Source organism: Oryctolagus cuniculus, chromosome 6 (genome assembly GCF_051225735.1).
Source record: "Oryctolagus cuniculus isolate XC-2025 breed Fujian yellow rabbit chromosome 6, ASM5122573v1, whole genome shotgun sequence".
Classification (NCBI taxonomy): Eukaryota; Metazoa; Chordata; class Mammalia; order Lagomorpha; family Leporidae; genus Oryctolagus; species Oryctolagus cuniculus.
The window spans coordinates 112332550-112355783 of NC_142872.1; the positions used below are offsets into that span (position 1 = coordinate 112332550).

The 23234-nt window shown below is 38.7% G+C and overlaps 1 protein-coding gene across 1 annotated transcript in view; it reads right to left on the reverse strand.

Moving 5' to 3' along the window:
* Positions 1-5062: 5062 nt before the first annotated feature.
* Positions 5063-23234, reverse strand: part of RMDN1 (regulator of microtubule dynamics 1) — a 34165-nt gene continuing 15993 nt past the window's right edge. The window contains exons 3-10 of the mRNA XM_008255709.5: positions 22898-22985; positions 20513-20672; positions 17428-17517; positions 13407-13462; positions 11401-11488; positions 8951-8981; positions 5646-5779; positions 5063-5198 (exon numbers count right to left, since the gene is read on the reverse strand). Of these exons, the coding sequence (XP_008253931.1) occupies positions 5160-5198; positions 5646-5779; positions 8951-8981; positions 11401-11488; positions 13407-13462; positions 17428-17517; positions 20513-20672; positions 22898-22985 (686 nt within the window). The 3' untranslated portion in view covers positions 5063-5159. The remainder of the gene's footprint in view (positions 5199-5645; positions 5780-8950; positions 8982-11400; positions 11489-13406; positions 13463-17427; positions 17518-20512; positions 20673-22897; positions 22986-23234) is intronic.

Here is a 23234-nt window from a genome sequence, read left to right on the forward strand (position 1 = left end):
AGGAAGCTCCTGGCTTTGGATCCGCACAGCTCCAGCAGTTGCAGCCAATTGGGGAGTGAACCAGCAGATAGAAGACCTCTCTATGCCTCTGCCTCTCGTTTTCTCTCTGTGTAACTCTTTCAAATAAATAAATAAATCTTAAAAAAAAACACTAGTGAAAGAAATGAAGGCATACAAAATGGGAAGACCACCTATGTTCACAGACTGAATTAATATTAAAATACCCATACTATCCAAAGTGATTTACAGATTCAATGGAATCACCATCAAAATACCAGTGATGCTCCTCATACAACTACCAAAACAAACAAACAAACAAACAAACAAAACCCCTGAAATTCATATGGGAGCACAGAAGACTCCAAATAGCTATGGCAATCTTCAACAAAAAAGAATAAGGTGGGCCGGCGCCATTGCTCACTTGGCTAATCCTCTGCCTGTGGCGCCAGCACCCTGCGTTCTAGTCCTGGTTGGGGTGCCAGATTCTGTCCCAGCTGCTCCTCTTCCAGTCCAGCTCTCTGCTGTGGCCCGGGAGTGCAGTGGAGGATGGCCCAAGTGCTTGGGCCCTGCACCCGCATGGGAGACCAGGAGGAAGCACCTGGCTCCTCGCTTCGGATTGGCACAGCGCGCTGGCTGTAGCAGCCATTTGCGGGGTGAACCCAAAGAAGGAAGACATTTCTCTCTCTTACTGTCTAACTCTGCCTGTCAAAAAAAAAAAAAAAAAGAATAAGGTGGAAGCATAGCATCACAATATCAGGTTTCAAGACAGATTACAGAGCCATCATAATCAAAACAACATGGTAATGGCATGAAAACACACATATACCAGTGAAACAGAATAGCCACCCCAGAAATTAATCAACACATCTAAAGACAACATCTTTGACAAAGGTGCCAAAAATATATCATGGAGAAAGAATAGTCTTAAGTATCTAGTGTGGCAAAAACAAAGTTTCTATATGCAAGAGATTCAGTTTATCCCATGGGGCCTGGCATTGTGGTATAGTGGCTTAAGCCACCACCTGCAATGCTGGCATCCTTATGGGTACTGTTTCAAGTCCTAGCTGCTCTACTTCTGATTCAGCTCCCTGCTAATGTGCCTGGGAGAGCAGAGGAAGATAACCCAAGTGGTTGGGCCTCTACACTCATGTAGGAGCCCTAGAAGAAGCTCCTGGCTAATGGCTTCAGCCTGGCATAGCCCCAGACATTAAGGCCATGTAGGGAGTAAAGGACACCAATCCAGTAAGTGCAGCAAAGGATGGAACCAAAGATCATTATGTTAAGTGAAATAAGCCAGACACAGACAAATAACTGCATGTCATCTTCCATACTGGAAGTTAAAAAGTCAATCTAAAGTCAGAATAGTGATTACTAATGATTGGCAAGAGTACAGAAAGCAGAAATAGAAGGAAGCTGAATAACAGGTAGGAAAAATAAAACTAAAGTGCTAGTGTCACAAAATGGACTGGGGTGACTACCATTCACAATAATTATTATAGTCTATAAAGAACTGGGAGAGAGGAACTAATATAATAAGTAAGCTACAAACACAGAAATAGGGAAATTCAAAGGGTAGTTTCCTGATTTGATCAGTTTATGCTATGTGTATGCATAGAAACATTGTATTATATGCCATAAAAAGTACAAGTATTACATACTCAAAATTTTTTTTAAATAAGGGATTTCATAGCAGCTTTATTTTTAATGACTAAAAATTGGAAAACACCTAAAATCCCTTCAAGGGTGATTTAACAAACTGGTATATCCATAAAATAAAATACTAGGCAGTTAGCAATAACTACTGTTAGAATTTATTTGTATTTCAAGGGGAATCATACAGAATGAAAAATGACAATCTCAAAAGGTCACATATTATATGATTCAGTTTGTATAATACTCATAAAATATCAGAATTAGAACAGTATAATGGTTGCTAGAGTTAGGGACGATGGGGTGGGGAGTTTGTGGGTGAGATTATCAAGGGCTAGCACTAGGGATCTTTAGGATGATGGAACAGGTCTGTACACTGATTATGATGCCAGTTACAAAAAAGTCTAGGTATGACAAAACTGGAACACACAAGTAAGCAGAAGTACATGAAATCTGTACTATTTTTTGCATGTGTATCCATAATTATTTCAAAGTAAAACTTCTAAAAAGTTTCATAAGTCATCAGAAAACAGATCCTCCTCTTCAAAAAAGGTGCTTTTTTGATGAAAACTACTTCAATTCACAAAAGCTACTAAGAATAAGGTATTCTTGATCCAACACATACCCCTTGCTTCTTCCTTGTATTGCTGTTAACATACACAAAAAGTCTATCTCTAGAAAACACTCTAAAGAGAAAACTGAAAATGAGGGAAAAAAGTAAAATTCTTTATTATAATATCCTAATATTAATTAAATAATTATAGATATAAAAAAACCCCAAAGTAGAAATTGAACAAACTTAAAGCTGTAAAATGGCTGCCGACAATTAGGGAAGGACACCAAAAAGAACATCTCTGAGTTGAAAACAATTATCAAACAAAGAAGAAATATAAAACCACAAGTAAAATAAGGGACATGGAAGAGAAACAAAAAGAATCAAGAAAATTAAAGAAATAAAAAGATTAAGAGAAACATCAGAGGGAAAGAGATAATTATGTTAGTTCTAATATACATATAATTAGAGTCCCTAAAAATAAAGAGGAACAGTGGTTCTCAAAGTGTGGTCAAGGGGCCGGCGCTGTGGCGCAGCAGGTTAAAGCCCTGGCCTGAAGCACCGGCATCCCATATGGGCGCCAGTTCTAGTCCCGGCTGCTCTACTTCCTGTCCAGCTCTCTGCTATGGCCTGGGAAAGCAGTAGAAGATGGCCCAAGTCCTTGGGCCCCTTCACCCATGTGGGGGATCCTGAAGAAGCTCCTGGCTCCTGGCTTCAGATCATCACAGCTCCAGCTGTTGCAACCAACTGGGGAGTGAACCAGTGGATGGAAGACCTCTCTCTCTGTCTCTATCTCTCTCTGTAACCCTTTCAAATAAATAAAATAAAAATCTTTAAAAATAAAAAAGTGTGGTCAATTAGGCCAATCTGGAATTCAGGACAATCTAGATGGCATTCAAGATACTCCTTTTTACAAAACTTAAGATTTTGCAGTGGTGGCAACCTAGCCTCAAGAAAGTAGCACTATCTTGCCTATTTAAAACATCTTAATTTCCATTTCGTCCTGAAGGTGCATATTCTTTTTATCTCTTTAACAAATAGAATTTAGGCTTTGCCTATTTGAAGAATTCCAAGGTGGCTTATGTCTCCGCCTCGGCCTGCACTCGCGGCTTCATCCTCCCTAACATTTTTCTCTACCCGGTATGTTTCCTTAAGTTTTCTTCCAACAATATTCCTCTCATTTCTCCTGGCTTCTCCCCACAGTCCGTATCCGAGTCCAAGCCTCCTCCAGGTTTCACTTTCGCTTTCAATCTCCTAGCTTCCCCGCCATAGTCCGCATCCGAGTCTATGAAAGCTTTCACTTTCGCTTTCAATCCTAACTTCTTTCCCACAGTCCATATCCGAGTCTATGCCTAGGCTTTCAATAGCTTCTTCCGGCACCTTTTCCGTCCAGCTTTCCCCTAGGCTCTTTGCTAGTCTCTCTCTCCGGTATTTTCCACTTCTTCCCTCCTAAGTTTCCTATCCGTCCTAGGTTTCCTATCCGAGTCATTATGTCGCTCCCCGTCTTCGTGGAGGAACGACACAGGACCCTGCGCTGTTCTTTCGTCTGCTCGGCCCTCCCCGGGTTTGCTGCTGGTTCTTCCCGGGTTGGCTGCTGGTCCTTCCCGGGTTGGCTGCTGGTCCTTCCCGGGTTGGCTACCATCCCTTCCACCTCCGTGGAAGGGCGGTTCCCCCTGCCACATTCCCCACTTCCGCGGGGGAGCGGCACACCGCCGGCCGGCTCTCTCGGGGGCTGCACAGGTGTTCCTTCAGATAGATGTTCCCCTTAGATGTTCCTGGTGCATGTTGTCTCTCTCCTCCTTTATAGTCCTCTTCCACCAATCCCAACTCTGCTACCCACACGCCGAGTACGCTGCTCTCCTCCAATCAGGAGCAGGTCCCACAGTTTATTGGTCGAACTGGAGGCAGCTGTGTAGAAGCTGTTTCCCTTCTCAGCGCCATATTGTGGGAGAGCAGATGCATAGAATAAGTCTTAATTCCAGTAACTTAGTCTAGTCCGAGTTGCTCCCAGTTGCTCCCCACACCTATTAACAAATTCAATCTACTTGTGAGACTATACCACATTTAAAAAAGGAAACCTTATGGAAGTTGGCTCCAGGACACATCATTTAACTACCTTATACCAAGAACCCTCAATAGCCTAACTGCCTAACTTTCACTGCACCTTCTCTGTAAAATCTCAAGTTTGCATCAAATCTAACTTGGTAACTAGCTTGCCTATATCCCACCTCTTCCACACGACTTTTTCTTGATATCCTCCCATCCTGATGTGATCAATCCTTAGAAATCTCATTATCCCTAAACATGTACATGACAAACATAAAATTTGCTTACTTTAAATAAAAATATTTGAACTAGTAAGTAATAAAGGTGATTTCATTAATTCCCTCATCCCACCTCTCCATTATGGTTCGTGTTCATATGCATAATAACTTCTCCACCTGAGCCATAGAGATTTACTACTATACTTCTTATGGCAATAATGGTAATTACTTATCTTGTTATTTACGAAGAAATCTAGAATTTTGTTCTCATATATTTAATCTGTTACATAGTCATAACAGAGGCAGGTGATTAGCATAGCAATTCAGATGTCCATTTCCCACATTAGAGTACCTGGGTTTAATTCCTCTACAGCTCCTAACACCAGCTTCCTGCCAAGCAACCCTCGGAGGAAGCAGATTTGGCTCAAGTCATTGGATTCCTGCCACCTACTGTGGGAGACCTGGATTGAGTCCCTAGCTTGCAGCTTTCACCCTGGTCCAGCCCAATTTGGGGAGTGAATCCAGGCATGGGAGTTCTCATGCTCAAAAAAAAAAAGTCACAACATTGAAAGAACTGAGAAAAAGAGCCATATGATAGTTTTGGTTAATGTATTATCTTTAGAATTCAATGAAAAGGCAGTATCTGTTAGGTATTTTAGGTATTGTCTTCTCTGAAAAGTTATCCATTCTTGTCACAAACCTGTAAGCAACTGTGCAGCTTCTGTCTGTATCTAAAATGGAAAAATACATGTTACAAATAAAACCACACAGCTTGGAGATCAACTTGTGAATTTTAAGTTCTTAAGGTAGACTGGTTTCTAAGAGTTTCCAGAAACCAGGACAGGACACTGCAAGGATTTCTTGACGGTGACTGGGTGAGATTCTCAGAGAACTCCTACACTTTCGCACACAACCCTTGATTTTTATGTTGCTAATATCTTACTTCATCTTTAATATATGTCACACAAAACCAATTCTGTACTACAGCCGGCAACTCCTCTAACATTTGCTTTGTGACAGTAATAAAATCCATACAGTAGTGATATAAATGTCAATGAATTCACATTTGAAATGAAATGCATTTGGACAAGTACACTTTTAAAGATCTTAAATTCACCTTTATTTAATAGTGCCTCAATGCTAATCCATCTGCGTTATTTTACCGGAGATGGTTTTACCTGTTTATCTTCCTCTGTGTGTGCAGGATAGTCCTTGGCTTTCAGCAGCCACAAAGCAGCAAGTTTTTTGTTATGTAGCTTCAGGTATGTCTTTCCTAAAAGCAGCAAGTTCTTGCTGTAGAAGTTTGGATCCACTGTATAAAAGGAACAACATTTGCTGCTTTTAATTTGAGAAGTTTAATTTACTGGTCTAAATTCTAATAAATTTGTGTGGTCAATAAAGGATAAGGATAACTGAATTTTCTTTTGTTTGGTTATTCATAACTGAAATATCTGTAAAATAATCACTACTGAATGTCTACTCTGTGCTAGGCACTATATTACACATATTTCTCATTTCACAATAATTTTATAAAGTAAATATTTCTTTTATAAGTGAGAAGTTGAGCTTCCAAATAGTATAAGTTCCTAACAGTGATTTTTTTTCTAGTTATTTTGTTCCCTATTGTAATCCCAAGTGCCTAAAACAGTGTCTGGAATATAACTATTGTACCTCCACATTCATAAGCTTTTTGTTCATGCTTTTCCCTCACCAAAAAATTTCCCCATCTTTTCTCTTAAAATCCTATTCACTCTCCAGGTCAGCCCAGGTATAATCTCTGTTAGCTGCTGCTTTTCTCCTTTGGTTTCTCATGGTATTTTAAAGTGTTCACACTTAATAAAGCATTTTCTTCATTCTTATGTTACATTTAGTTGTGTTCATGTTTCTTTCCATCATAAAGTCCCAAAGAGCAGAAGCTGTTTCTTCCTCTCTCTATGGTTAAGTGGAACTGACGTTAAGTAAATGATCACATCTATCTATGCATATACCATCATGATTCGTTCATTCATTGAGTGCACGTTATGTCCCAGACATAGTGTAATGGGCTGGGAAGAGGGAGAAGAAATGAAAGGAGGTGAGATCATGGGTACCAACAAATAGTTAAGACAGAGGAATAAGTTTTGAAGTACTAGACACTAGGAAGGCTATAGCTTACACTTTATCAGACAAAATAACTAGAAGAGTTCAAAGGTTCCCAACACAAAGAAATGAAAAATGGTTAAGGAGATGCAACTACCATGATTTGATCAGTATATACTGTGTGTATGTATATACATGTAAACATAAGTATACCAAGCTATCACACACTGAATCCCTTAAATATGTACAGTTGTCATGTGTCAAAATTTAAACAACAATTTTTAAAAAGTCTAAGAATGAGGGGTTGGCACTGTGGTGCAGTAGGCTAAGCCTCTCCCTGTAGTGCCAGCAACCCATATGGACACTGGTTCATGTCCTGGCTGCTCCTCTTCTGATCTCTGCTATGGGCTGCGAAAGCAGTGGAGGATGACCCAAGTGCTTGGGCCGCTGCACCCAGCATGTGAGAGACCAGAAGAAGCTCCTGGCTTCGGATCAGCCTAGCTGTGGCCATTGCTGCTATCTGGGGCATGAACCAGCAGATGGAAGACCTTTCCATCTGTCTCTCTCTCTCTCTAACTCTACATCTCAAATAAATAAATAAATCTTTAAAAAAAAAAAAAAAAGAGGTCTATGAATGAAAGCACAAAACTATCTTGCTAACTTCCATTCTCAACAGCATCTTCCTAGCAATTTGGAGCCCTCTATATTTAAAATATATTTTACCATGGATAGAATTTACTCATAACCCAAATTATCATACTTCTTTACACATAAGCACATTCAAATAAAAGGCACATTAGCAGGGAGCTGGACTGGAAATGGAGCAGCTGGGACTCAAACCAGTGCCCCTATGGAATGCCCGCACTACAGACCGCAGCATAACCTGTTACACCACAGCACCAGCCCCAATGATTACATTTTATAGGAATATAGCTGCGGTGATTTCTATGGTGTATTTGACAACATGCTTCTGTCTCTTACTTCCCTACCAAGTATTATTAATATTAAGAAGGATAAGTTCAGGATAGGCCAGTGACAGTTTATAGGGCCAGTCTTTCTTTTTCTTTCTTTTTTTTTTTTTTTTTTTTTTTTCAAAAACAAGAATAACTGGGGCCAGTGCTATGGCCCAGAGGGTTAAGCTGCTGCCTACAGTGCCAGCATGCCATATGGGCAACAGTTTGAGTCCCATCTACTATACTTCCTATCCAGGCTCCCTGCTAATATGCCTGGGAGAGCAGTCGAAGATGGCCCAAGTTCTTGGGTCCCTGCACCCACATGGGAGAACCCAGAAGAAGCTCTGGCTTCTGGTTTTGGCCTGGCCTAGCCCAGACCATTTGGGTAGTGAAACAGTGGCTGGAGGATCCCTGTGCATGTCTCTTCTCTCTCTGTGACTATGCCTTTCAAATAAATAAATAAATATTTTTTAAAAAATAACATGAAACTCTTTTTCACAAAATATCTGCAACTGAACAAAAATTAACCTGATTTAAAACCATGGTTCCTATCTAAATGCCTCTAATTAGTTGTGTAACCTTAAATAGGCAGTTAACCTGACATAGCCTCCTCTCCAAAAGGCAGACTGAATTACATCAAATGAAAGCCCATTCCAGAATTACAATGCTGATTCAGTAGTGGCCTATTTCCCACTCAGGTGCTCTGAACTGAAAAATTCCTGTTTTAAAAATTCTTACTACACTGGGGCTGGTGTTGTGGCACAGTGGGTTAAGCTGCTGCTTGCGACGCTGGCAACCCATATGGGCACTGGTTCGTGTCCCGGCTGCTCCACTTCTGATCCAGCTCCCTGCAAATGTCTGGGAAAAGCAGAAGACGACTCAAGTTTTTGGCCCCTGCCACCTTAGTGGGAGACCTGGAAGCAGCTCCTGGCTTCAGCCTGGCCCAGCCCTGGCTGTTGTGGCCACCAGGGGAATAAACCAGAAGATGGAAGATCTTTCTCTCTCTAACTCTTACAAACAAATAATAAATCTTTTTTTAAGAATTATTTTATTTATTTGAAAGGCAGAGTTACATAGAGAAGTAGAGCCAGTGAGAGAGGTCTTCCATCCCATGGTTCACTCCCCAAATGACCGCAACATCCAGAGCTGACTTGATCTGAACCCAGGAGCCAGGAGCTTCTTCCGGGTCTCCCACATGGGCGCAGGAGCCCAAGGACTTGGGCCATCTTCTACTGCTTTCCCAGGCCATAGCAGAGAGCTGGATTGGAAGTGGAGCAGCCGGGACTCAAAATTGGCACCCATATGGGATGCCAGCGCTGCAGGCTGGGGCTTTAACCCACTGTGCCACAGCGCCAGCCTCCAAATAATAAATCTTTTAAAAAAATTTTTACTATATATTCAGCATTCATGCAATTTTAAGTGTATTAATAAGTGAAATAAAAAAATATTACCTTGTTCTGCCCTGTGAAAATAACCTAATGCCTGTTAAAAACAGAGACCCAACATTAGGAAAAGGATTAAAGCTCACTCAATATTACAAATATTTATCAAATGTCTATTTATATATTAAATGTCAGGAAATAAGTCACCTTGAAGTCCAATTTTTTTACAGTGAGAGTTAACATAGCTAAATTGAACATAATACTGTTGACTAATTAGAACATTACAATATGTGGACCACAAATGATTTTTTTTCCAACTTGTACCAAACTTAGCATCATTACCAAACCTGCATCATGTACAGAAAAGGAACATTTTCATGTATAATGTAGCTATTTTGAATTTTCTCTTAAATTCTAACTGTGACTACTAGTAAAAACTAGATATAATCAAAAGATGAATTTACTCAGTGATACAAGAGCTGTACAATTTTAAAAAGTCTACAGAAATTTCCAAATAGAATGTTATTGTGGGGGCCAATGCTGTGGTGCAGCAGGTTAACCACCTGGCCTGAAGTGCCAGCATCCCATATGGGCACCAGTTTGAGACCTGGCTGCTCCACAGCGGCCATTGCGGGTGAACCAACGGAAAAGGAAGACCTTTCTCTCTTTCTCTCTCTCACTGTCCACTCTGCCTGTCAAAAAGAAAAAAAAAAAAAAAAGAATGAATCCCAAGGAGAAAAGGATACAATCAGCTGTACACTAACAGATTTGTAATGTGTCTGAGAAATGTCATTAGATAATGCATTATAAAACATTTTAAAAACATTTTAAGTGGGACTATATTAGCGGTTAGATTCACAGTAACATTCTTTTTTTTTTAAGATTTATTTATTTATTTGAAAGTCAGAGTTACAGAGAGAGGAGAGGCAGAGAGAGAGAGAGAGAGAGAGACAGAGAGCAAGCGAGAGAGGTCTTCTATCCGCTGGTTCACTCCCCAATTGGCCGATCCAATGGCAGGAGCCAGGTGCTTCTCCTGGTCTCCCATGGGGTGCAGGGCCCAAGCACTTGGGCCATCCTCCACTGCAATCCCGGGCCACAGCAGAGAGCTGGACTGGAAGAGGAGCGACCAAGACGGATCCGGCGCTCTGACTGGGACTAGAACCCGGTGTGCCCGTGCTGCAGGCGGAGGATTAGCCTATTGAGCCTCGGTGCCGGCCAGGATGCATTCTTTTTAATAATAATATGGGATGGGCATTTGGCACTGGAATTAAGCCAGGGCTTAAGACACTCACAACCCATTTTGTCAGGCTGGGTGTTCAAGCCTCCTCAGCTCTGCTTCCACTCCAGCTTCCTGCTAATTGCACCCTGGGGAGCAGAAGTGGATGGCTCAAGTAATTTTTCCTGCTGTCCATGTGGGAGACCTGGATTGAGTTTCTAGTTCCTGGCTTTCACCTGGCTTAGCCCAGGTAGTTGTGGGCATTTGGGGAGTGAACCTGTGGTTGAGAGATTCTTCGGTCTCTCTGCTTTTCAAATAAATTGTAAAAACCTATGTTAAAAATATTTCACAACTGTATTCTTATCATAGAACTAAATTTTCTAAACATCAAATTCAACACCAGAGTGCCCTGGGGTGGAGAGAGCACAGGAACTCCTTGTTATGATACAAGTATTGGGAATTTACTTTATTGCCTATTTCCTTATTCAGAAAATGTTGTGATGAGTAAGCCCAAAGAGTTTAGCCAGAAATCCCTTTCAATTTTTATTAATGGCTATTTTCATTTGAGAGGTAAGGGAGGGAGAGAGGGCTCTCTCTCATTGGTGGCTTACTCCCCAAATGCCCAAAGGGTCTCCCAACAGGGAACAGCTTGAGGAGCTGGGAACTTATTCCAGGTTTCCCAAGTGGATGGCAATCACTTGAGCCTCCCAGGGTCTGCATTAGCAGGAAGCTAGAATCAAGAATATAGCCTGACATGCAGCCCAGGAACTCTGGTATAGGATGCAGGTATAACTAGCATCTTAACCATGAGGCAAAAATTTGCCCCTCAAGTTTCATTCTTACCAGGAAAAGCAAAAGGCTATAGGAAAATATGAGAGAATGTGAGCCTTCCATAACCCCTTTTAATAAAATGTTGTAATTGTTGTTCTTCTATTAACTTAAACAGATGCTTTGTTTTCCTAAATGACTGTATTACTGTGTGAAATGCACCTAAAACACGTTGGGTACATGTTGTATTTCTTATACCTTTTAATTTTTATGGTATTGATTTCAAACACAAAATTAAGGTAGATTTTAGCTATGAGCTATTTTAGTTGACTATGTACTAGAATTATTAGCCACTCACCTAAAGGAAAAACAAAAAAACACTCACCAGTCATGGATAATAAGTATTAAGCCTTTGGATTAGATCATTAGTAACTTGGACAAGTCCCTCACTGAATCAGCTCCATATGTGTGGACACTGAAGAATGGTGCTGTAGTTAAGAAATTGGTACTAACTTAACAAAGGACATCATACTACCTCCTCATAGGTGGAACTAGGAGGAGTTGCAAACAGCATTTTAGCAATTCTTCTTTGATACCAAGGCATTTCAGCAAATGTATAGCACCTACAGAGAAATAAAATAACACTTACATTCAAAATTATATCTTCTTTTATCCAAAGAGTGATATGATTCATTAGTAGGGATTAAATATAAATAGGAAAGAATAGTATGAGTAATGATAATACAATATATTTTGTAATCAATATTTGTATTCAATATTGATATTGTACAAAACTGAACACAATATCGATATATTGAATACTATATATATATTTACAATGTATCATCCACCATTGAGTGCTCACTTTGTACCAGTGCTAGAATAAATGATGCTCTCCTATCTACTCCAAACAAAAACTGAGATAATACCATTATTAATTGTTTCATAAGAAAAACTCAAAAGTTTCAAAAACTTACTCAAGAAAAAAATGACAAAACTAAACAAGATGTACATAAATAACAGTAGCAACCAAAAATTTAAGCCCCTTTTTTTAAAAAAGAGGTAAAACAGATAGTTACTATCCAAAGACATTTAGAAGTTTCTGAAAGAAGTATGGGAAAAAAGTTTTCCATCTTTAAGAAGGTTCTGAACTCCTGAGGCACAGACTGTCTCCTTCCTGCTTACTTACTGACTTAGTAACTCTTGCTCAATCACTGCTAATTTACTATGTCCTTTATCATCTCCTTTATCCTGAAAGATACTTATTTCATTTTTAAAAAACTTTTGATACAGCACAATTTACACTTACTTTTTTGAATGACACTGAATACTTAGTTCTACAGTCTAAACCCAAAGAAAACAGTGACCAACCTATCTTCAAGAAAGACTCTTAAACAAGCAAGGTTAACACAGTGATGTAATGACATACCAGCAAAACAATGATCTATACTGGACATAGGATCACATGAAAATGGGAAGTTACTGAAAGGCAGATTGTATTGTTTCTCAGATGAGTCAAGACTGTATTTGATACACTTTAAAGTAAGATGATCTGGGGCTGGCACCGTGGTGTAGTGGGTAAGGCTGCCGCCTGCAGTGCTGGCATCCCATATGGGTGCCGGTTTTTGAGTCCTCTCTGCTCCACTTCTGATCCAGCTCTCTGCTATGCCCTGGGAAAGCAGAAGATGGCCCAAGTCCTTGGGCCCCTGCACCCACGTGGGAGACCTGGAGGAAGCTCCTAGCTCCTGGCTTCTGAACGGTGCAGCTCCAGCCGTTGCAGCCAATTGGGGAGTGAACCAACGGATCGAGGACCTCTCTCTCTCTCTCTGCTTCTCCTTCTCTCTGTGTGTAACTCTGACTTTCAAATAAATAAATAAATCTTAAAAAAAAAAAAATAGGAAGATCTTCTTGGGGCATCCTACTATTTTACAAAGACTAACCTAATTTTATTTAGCATGGTAAATGAGAACAGTCTCACAACAAAGGGGATTTAACAGGCTAACAAAAAATTTTAAGGCCTTTTTAGGCTAAGTATATGTTTCTAAATGACGTCAGTAACATGTTTAATACACTCACAAATTTAGTATGTTCCATACATAAGTGTAAATTAATGGATTCAACATTCTAAACTCAGTATTTTTAAATATTTCACAATTTGCTTTTTTTTTTTTTTTTGACAGGCAGAGTTAGTGAGACAGAGAGACAGAGAGAAAGGTCTTCCCTCTGTTGGTTCACCCCCCAAATGGCCAGGAGCCAGGTGCTTCCTCCTGGTCTCACATGGAGGCACAGGGCCCAAGGGCTTGGGCCATCCTCCACTGCCTTCCCGGCCACAGCAGAGAGCTAGACAGGAAGACGAGCAACCAGGACAGAATCTGGCGCCCCAACCGGAACTAGAACCTGGGGTGCCGGCGCCGCAGGCAGAGGATTAGCCTAGTGAACTGCGGTGCCGGCCCACATTTTGCTTTTTATACATCACAAAATATTTGTATGTACAACAAAATAAGATCATATTAAATACCACTTAAATATAAGTTCACTTACCAAATACCCATAAGATGAATCGAAGTAGCATCCTTAGGATTCAGTTCAATTGCTTTCTATCAAGAAATGAGAAAAATCAATCATTTTTTTTCCCTTAAACAACAGTAAATGCTTTACTGTGTCTGCTAAAGAAGCTATGATTAGGGGCTGGCGCTGTGGCGCAGCAGGTTAACGCCCTGTCCTGAAGTGCCGGCATCCCATATGAGTGCTGGTTCTAGTCCCGGCTGCTCTACTTCTGATCTAGCTCTCTGCTATGGCCTAGGAAAGCAGTAGAAGATGGTCCAAGTCCTTGGGCCCCTGCACCTGCATGGGAGACCTGGAGGAAGCTCCTGGCTCCTGGTTTTGGATTGGCGCAGCTCCCGCCTTTGCAGCCAATTGAGGAGTAAACCAGCGGATGGAAGACCTCTCTCTCCCTCTCTCTCTCTCTCTGCCTCTTCTATGTGTAACTCTTTCAAATAAAATAAATAAATCTTTAAAAAAAAACAAATAAAATAAATTTTTACAAAAAAACCATGATTATAAAGAAAAAAAAGCACAGCTCTATGTTTCAATTTTTCTATGATAAGGAATTTCAATTTTCTTCCTCCTGATTCTTTAATGATTGAATTTGTCTCAATACACTATTAATGATTTGTACTAAGGTACTGTGTTATAAGGTTCAGAAACAGATGGCAAGGCCTATAAGGATGAGAAAAATCATAAAATATATAAATCTAATTTTTAAAAAAGCAATAACATATAACTTTCAATGTTCCTTTCTTAAAGGAAAAATAAATGTTTTTTTTTTATTTTGGCCATATCTTGAATGTTGAAAAAAACTATTCACTAAAAGAAAAGCTAAAAGTATATAATTTTAGAAAATCTCTTCCTATATGGGAATTTTTTTCAACTTCCCATTTGTCCTTACCACAGGAAAATACTATTTATTCATAGAAAATGTGAATCAAATAATTATATATACAATGTAAAATATGCTGATAAAATCTAACTTGCTACTATGTGAATTAGTGTAATGCAGAAACTACAGAATAATTTTAAAGAAATTCCTCATTTTATTTATATTTATTTATATATTTTATATATTTTTTATATATTTATCTATATATTTACTTTTATAAAAGCTACTAAGGAAATCTCACAGATTAAGATTAACCCTGATAAAAATAAGACTATTTAAAATATTAAGACTAAGATTTCCTAGTTTATGCTTTTATAAAATCTCATATTTTCACTTTCAGTTTGCTAATGCCTGAGATACACATTTGCACATATTTATAATAGTTAAGAAGATGGGCTCTGAAGCCAGACTGCCAGGGTTCATAGCTCAATGTCCTCTAATTTGTTGAACTTAACATATTTTATATTCTTGCTAAGACTGAATTTTGAATTATACAAATACAACTACCTCATAAGTTTGTGGTTAAAATGAGCAAATAACAGGAGATGCTTCATGTAATGATATTTTGTATCACCACCATCAATTTCCTGTTTTCATAATGTAACACCAGGAACTTAATTCCCAGCTTACATTAGTTAATGTTCATAGTAGTAGTAGAGACAATTGCTTAAATAAAGCTGACCAAGAATAACTTGGCAGAAATCTTGCTTACCTAATATGGGTAAAAGTCAGCACTGAGCTGTTTTACCTCTCTTGCAATACAGCAATATGATTATACAAAATGCATTTTAAAGTATTCACTTATAACTAAAATACTAAGCAACCTTTCCCAATTGAAGTGCTGCATAAACTTGTAGGAGTAGTCATTTTCTTCCATCTCCTGTGAAAGAGAATATAGAGCCAGTACCACTTGAGATGCATGGAGAAAAGATAGTTTGTCACATGCAATGGGTGTCTTGGGGCACAAGGGTTTAGTTTTCTTATGGGAAGGGTTTGAGAAGGACTACTTTAAAAAAAAGCCTTTTCATTATAATCCTTCCTCCCATTATATCTTCCAAAACCAATCCAAACATGCTAATTCCTTAAGACTTCAGATGTGATAATGGAATTTCAAAATGGAAGTACTATAATGACTTTTTTGGTATATAAATATTAAATATTAATTCTTTGTATATTTACACATATACATTTGAAAGTAAATAGAAATACTGTAGTTGTTTTGTTTAATCAACAGCCATCTCATTAATGTTTTCTGCAATTTTTCATTGTTCACATTGGAAGTTATGAATTTCTATATCCTGAGGCATAAAATAATTAAGCTATTTACTTATTACACTAAGAAAATTGCTGTTTTTCAATCTAAAATTCTAAAAATTGTATTTCACACCATTATTTTAGGTAAAAAATTAAAAAGAAGGGGCCGGCGCCATGGTGCAGTAGGTTAATCCTCTACCTGCGGTGCCGGCATCCCATATGGGCGCCGGTTCTAGTCCCAGCTGCTCTTCTTGCAGTCCAGCTCTCTGCTGTGGCCCGGGACGGCAGTGGAGGATGGCCCAAGTGCTTGGGCCCCTGCACCTGCATGGGAAACCAGGACGAAGCAGAAGCACCTGGCTCCCGGTTTCGGATCGGCCCAGCACCGGCCATAGTGGCCATTTGGAGAGTGAACCAGCGGAGGGAGGACTTTCCTCTCTCTCTCTCTCTCTCTCTCTCTCTCTCTCTCACTGTCTGTAACTCTGTCAAATAGATAAATAAAAATCTTTAAAAAAAATTAAAAAGAAAAAAACAATGTCAATGATAATGTAAGGTACCACTGAAAACTTAATAAATCTGATTTCAAACATCCAAAAATGTGAAATATATAAACTATAAAATGTAATTAGATATACATATTTCTACTGATGCCTACATAAGAATTAGGTTTCCTGTCTCCAAATGTTCCTTTTTACCAATTGTTATATAAACTAGGAATTGAGACTATAACCATAAAATTCTGCAAAGTTAACATATCCAGCACTATTCCATGAATTTTTCCATTGCTTTTTTCTTCCTTTGTATTTTTACATGATCTGCAATATCAAGAGATATAAATATGCTGGTTTCATCGTGGTACTATTTTTTAAGGATGGAGTAGTGTGCATGAACAATATGAAATAAATAGACTCCTACAGAATTTTTAGCAGCTTAAGGAAAAACTTGCAGAAATAAGTAAATTAACTTCAGGAAGAAATATAAACCACAACACACAGGCAGAACACACACACACAGTTCATAATCTAAAAAGGGATGATTATTATTGGGAGTGGTATGTCAAATAGCTTAAACACACTGTTATAGACAACACTGAGGTCTTCAGCCTTGTGCAACTGGTTCCATCTGAAAGAACTGGGCTAGTCACGTGATTACTTAGGGCAATAGGGTATCAGCAAGTAGGATGCAAGCTTAATGCAAATTTGCACACTGGAACATTTCAAATGTTCATTCTCAGAAGCCAGCTAGTATGCTGTAAAGAAGCCTGGACTATATTACTAAATAGAAAAAAAAAAAGGTGGGAGAAACTCTGGTAGATGAGAGGCTTTTTTTTTTTTTTTTTTTTTTTTGAAAGGCAGAGTTACAGTTACAGAGAGAGGCAGAGGCAGAGGTAGAGAGAGATCTTCCATCCAATGGTTCACTCCCCAAATGTCTGTAACAGCAAGAACCGGGCCGATCTGAAGCCAGGAGCCAGGAGCTTCTTCTGGGCCCCCATGGCAGGGCAGGGGCCCAAGCACTTGAACCATCTTCTGCTGCTTTCCCAGGTGCAATTGAGCAGTCGAAATATGAACTGGAACCCATATGGGATGTCGGCTCTCCAGGCAGCGGCTTTACCCACTACACCACAGCGGCCAGCTCCAAGAGAGGCCATCTTGAACAATCCAGGCTCACATACGCATTGAATGTAGCTGTCAAAGTAACTGCAGCTAAGCAAAGAAAAGCAGAAGCACTCACAGAACTCTAAGAAATAACTGTCAATGCTCTGAACTGCTAAGTTTTAAGTAGTTTGCTAGTCAGTAATAGGTAACTGAAACAAATCTGTTCAGAAAAATAACTTACTTTTAAAATTCATAAATTTCAATAATTCAATAGTACCTCAAAATGCTCCTTGATAATGTAGGCATTCGCAATTTTAACCTTGATACCTTCATAATCTCCAACATCACTAATGCAGATGGCATACCACTAAAAGTAGAAAAAAAAGAGTTATAAGAGCAGTTACTCTTAATGTTCCATTCAATACAAGAAAACAATGTCTATTCCTCAAAAGTCATTCTCATTCAATAAAAAGATATTGAGCATAAAGACTGTCAAAGTCTACACTACAAGGCAAAGTGGACATGGTCCTCCAGGATCTTAGAGACAGAACATATTTATAGAGAATAATACAAGATAAAAGGTGGCGAATCATCTAAATTACCAACAAAAGAAGAGGAAAATGGATCATTTTTATGATCTTAGTAAAAATACAGAAAAATTTTTACTTGAATGACCATAATTTTACCTTCCATTCTCTTCTATGGAAGCTGCCTCTCCTACATCTGCTTTGTTATAGTAAGAACAACCACATCACTGTATTGTGACCTTGTCTCCATAGCCACATTTGGATAACAGACCCAAATTTAGACAACCTGAGTTTATTCCCCAGGAACTAAACTAAACAGTATGCAAGCTTCATAAAGTCAGGTGCTGTGGAAAATCACTAGACTTAAGAAAGGAGAGAAAAGTTTATTGTGATAAAGACTTGCAGTTAACAGCAGAGAGACAATAAGGAAGCCTCAGCACAATCAACTCACATTTTTCCTTAGGGCCAAATGCATTCTGCTTTTGAGTTCTATTAAATACAACAGCTGCTCAAAGCAAATGCCCCTTCTTTTATGTTTGTTTTTAGCAGAATTATAATAAACATAACAAAATGACCTTAACTAACACAACTTTTGTTTAAATCTATCCACTAAAATCTTTTGTATTCTGATATAATTGAAAAAAAGTATAGTTTATCTCTCTCTCTCTCTCTCTCTCTCACACACACACACACCCTGATCTATAGACTATATGCTATATGCTCATTTAAATTCCATTGACAGCTTTCCAGTTGCCCGAATCAAGTTGACTTGAAGGGTCATACAGTGTTTCAAACTTGGTGTCTGATCTGCTTCAATGTATCAGAGCTCAGGATAAAATCATCCTTGTGCATTTAACTATCATATCCATGTGAAGCAAACTCAAGCTTGAAGATGAATCCTAAAAATTGTAATTACCCTTGACAAGATTGTCATTTACTTTTCAGCACTCTTCATTAATGATCATATTAGCAAGAAATGATGTGATCACAGATTTTGTTTCCAAAATATTTGTAATTTTTTCAATTTCCAAAATGTTTAGTGAGCTTGCATTTTTAAAGATAGAAAGCTTTGCTTTAAATAGATACTCTAGTCAAGAAGGAGGAATATAGATACCAGACTTCTCCTGACTGAAATACTACAAAAGAAAAAAAGGTAGAAAATATGTAAGAAATAAAGATTTTCAAGATATCAGACCTAAGGCAACAGTGACACCTTGGAGACAAGAAATGAGTGAAGGTCTGGTGGTGTGGCACAGTGGGTTATAAGAGCTGGGCACTGGTTCTAGTCCTGGCTGCTCCCCTTCTGATCCAGCACTCTGATATGGCCTGGGAAAGCAGAAGATGCCCCAAGTCCTTGGGCCCCTGCACCCATGTGGGAGACCCAGAAGAAGCTCCTGGCTTAGGATTGGCTCAGCTCTGGCCGTTGTGGCCATTTGGAGAGTGAAACGGCCGATGGAAGACTTTCTCTCTCTCTCTCTCTCTCACCCTCTCCCTCTCCTTCTGCCTCTCTCTGTAAGTCTTTCAAATAAATCAGAATAAATCTTAAAAAAGAAGAAGAAGAATTTGGCTGTCACAATGACCCAGTGAGGGAGGGAGTGCTTTACCAAGGGCAGTCCAACGTGATTAAGAAATGTCCTAACCCTAGATGCTAACAACCTCCCCTAAACTCACCCTAGCCTATTGTAAATACTTGGTTTTTGTTTGTAGAGATTTGAAAGGAAGAGTTGCAGAGGGAGAGACAGAGACAGAGACAGAGAGAAAGAGAGAGAAAGAGAGAGAGAGAGAAAGAGAGAGAAAGAGAGAGAAAGAGAGAGAGAGAGAGAGAGACTCTTCCATCCTCTGATTCACTCTCCAAATGGCCACAATAGCCAGGACTGGGTCAGGCTGATGCCAGGAATCTACAGAGTTGTATCTCTGAGTCTTCTACATTGATCCATCTTCCTCTATCTTCCCAGGCAGATTACAGGGAGGTGAGTTGGAAGTAGAGTAGCCAGACTCTTACCAGCTCTCACGTAGAACCCCAGCACCACAGGTAGTGGTTTATCTTGCTGTACACCAAGCTAGCCAGGAAAAACACTGTTTTAAACCCACTAGAAAATTCAGAAACTAGCTAAGTTACATGTGAAAAGTCATATACTAGGGCCAGTGTTATGGGTTAGCAAGTAAAGTCACTGCCTGCAATGCTGGCATCCCATATAAGTGTTGGTTCAAGTCCCGGCTGCTTCATTTCTTATCCAGCTCCACGCTTATGCACCTGGAAAAGCAGTGGAGGATGGCCCAAGTGCTTGGGCCCCTGCATCCATGTAGAAGACCCGGAAGAGGCTTCTGGCTCCTGGCTTTGGACTAACCCAGTTCTAGCTGTTGTGGCCATTTTGGGAGTGAACCAGTGTATGAAACATTTCTCTCTCTTTCTCTCTCCCTCTGTAACTCTTTCAAATAAATAAATAAATCTTTAAACAAACAAAAAAAAGTCATATACTATTCAGTCTCAGTATTTACTATATACTGTTAGATTACTACTTCTACATAAAACAGAAATACGTGATAAAAATGAGAATTTTTGACAAGTGCTTGTAGTGCTAGAAATAAATAGGAAATTAATGAAATGATTATCACATTTGTTTAAAATTAAGCATTAAGAAAAGTAACTTATCAAACATTAATGAGGGTAAGCTAAATGTTTAAGAATGCAAAAAACTACTTATTTTGAAAAATGTTATAAGAATAAATTTCTTCCCTTCCTAAAAATAGAACAATTTTCTTCCTTATGTACATTAGATTACACAGCAATGTACCCCTCCGTAGACAACAGCTTAGTTACTTTAAGCAACTCACCTTATGAGCTGCAAAACTTGATTCATTTTTCTCTAGTGCTTTTTTTGCATACTCTAGAGCTTCATACACCAACCGCTTTTTCTCCTCTTCTGAGGTTCCGCTAAGCTGAGCTATATCACGTGATGCCCGTGCCAAACGCCACAGTAACTCTGCATCTTCACTAATTTGAAATGAAAAAACAACTATTTCAGCTCATACTTAAAAATTATTAAAGCACACCACCTCACTAGTATATACATTATGAGCTCGCAGTTTAGTTATGAAATAACAAGCGACAAGATATCCAAAATCATTATTCATAATGCTAAATTTTTTATAGAACTTTTATTTGCAAAAATTTTTATAAAAATATTGTTATTCACAAACATTAACTTACCTATAGTATTTAAAATAAAAACACCATAGAAAATATATAGTTGAATGAATGCTTGCCCCATTCAATTCAATATATAACATAAAGTTTGACCTCCTGGGGCCAGCACTGTGGTGCAGCAGATTAAGCCAAGACCTACAGTGCCGGCATCCCATACAGGCACTGGTTAGAATCCCAGCTGCTCCACTTCTGATCTAGCTGTCTGCTAATGTGCCTGGAAAAGCAGTGGAAGATGGTCCAAGTACTTGGTCCCCCTGCACCCATACGGGAGACCTTCCAGGGAGACCTGGAAGAGGCTCCTGGCTTCGGCCTGGCCTAGTGCCAGCCATTGAAGCCATTTGGGAAGTGAATGAGCAGATGGAAGATCTGTCTCTTCTTTTTTGTCTCTCCTTTTTTCTTTCAAATAAACAAATCAATCATAGGAAAAAAAAAATGTTTGCCCTCCCTAGCAATGTGCTTCATACAACTCACTAACTGGTTTATACAGTACCATTAAATACATAAACTTTATAACAAGGTCATATCCTAAACAAACAAAATTATCCAAACTACAGCATCTGGCACAGAATAGGTATATGACAAATATCTGTTAATGAATGGATGAACAAATATAATGCAATCTAATAGAAAATCCTATGTGTGAATGCCATGACATGATGCATGGTTTATTTCGAGTAAGAGCACTGGACTCCTGGAAGAACTGTTACTTCAATATAACTATAGAAAATAAGAAATGGTCAATAAATTAGTAACCACAATTAACAGAAATATTTTTTAAAACTTTGCATTCAGTTTTATTAAATGTTTGTCTTTAAGCCTTTTTTTTTTTTTACAAAAACAATAAAATTTTGAATCCAAAGGTAGTGATAACATATTTGTTATTCAATTTATCACTGAAATGACTATACAGTGTCAAACCAGCCATCTCAATTTACTAAAGGGAAAAATGCAGAAGGCAAGACTATCTTTTAGATATCTATGAAGAGAAATTGATGGATCTTGAGGGAAAACTTGACTTCAGGAATCTAAGAAAGTTAGCTGAAAATGACCTGTTATTTTTAGTTTAAGAGATGAGCTGAATTAGTGATCTGGAAATGCCACTTAGCCTTATTTGACACATGCCAAGGGCTGAGTTTCCCTCCACCCCATCCTCCAAGAAAAGTGAGTAAATATTTATTATGCTACACTAAACATATAGTCTAATACTAAAAGTAGAAAAAGAAGGTATTTCTGGTTTCTCTGAAAGATTGGTCCTCTAAAGTGATGTACACTTAATGGTGACATACAATCATTCTAAATCCTAGTGAATTCATTTAAATCTTACACCAATAAGAAATTACTTTAAAAAGACAGATACATATACAATATAGATAGGGTAAACATATTCAACGACTTCTTCTATGAAACCAAGCAAAACTACGGGCCAGCACTGGCTCACTTGGCTAATCCTCTGCCTATGGCACCGGCACCCCAGGTTCTAGTCCCGGTTGGGGCACCTGGTACTAGTCCCAGTTGCTCCTTTTGCTCCTCTTCCAGTCCAGCTCTCTGCTGTGGCCTGGGAAGGCAGCAGAGGATGGCCCAAGTGCTTGGGTCCCTGCACCTGCATGGGAGACCGGGAGGCTTTGGATAGGCGCAGCGCTGTAGCAGCCATTAGGGGAGTGAACCAACGGAAGGAAGACCTTTCTGTCTCTCTCTCACTGTCTATAACTCTACCTGTCAAATAAAAAAGAATTAAAAAAAAAAAAAGAAACCAAGCAAAACTGAAAAATGGGAAAGAAGTTTCAACATTCCATTAGAATGAATAAGAACCACTTTTTACAAGCAGCAATTTTCAGTTGTTTAATGTAAAAAAGAAACTGTATACTATAACTTAAATGCTAAGAAACAGTATTTTGAAATAAAAAATAAAATAATCCATTACAAAAATTTCAGGGATTAAGGATGACTTTAATCATTAATAACACAAAAATTTTCAAGAAACTATAAAGCCATACCTATACCACTTTGCCTACCTTTCCTTGTATTGAGTTAACAACTGGTAAAGTTTCTCTGTTTCTCCACTTTCATACAGGTAGTCTGCTTGTTCAAGAACTTCTTCAACTTCAAAGATTATGAAAGAAAAAAGGCAATAAAATTGGTTTTCCCAAGTCAGGTGGCAATACTTCTAAGAAACATAAACACTTTTATAGATAAAGAAATGAAATAAGATAGAAAAATCACCTGTAAAACCAATAATTCTGAGGAATCTAGATGAAAGTATAGTAAAAACAAATATAAAGCTATGGTAATAAATGATTTATTGAAAACTAAAAATTAGAAAACTTATTCTGATCCTGAGGAAATATGATA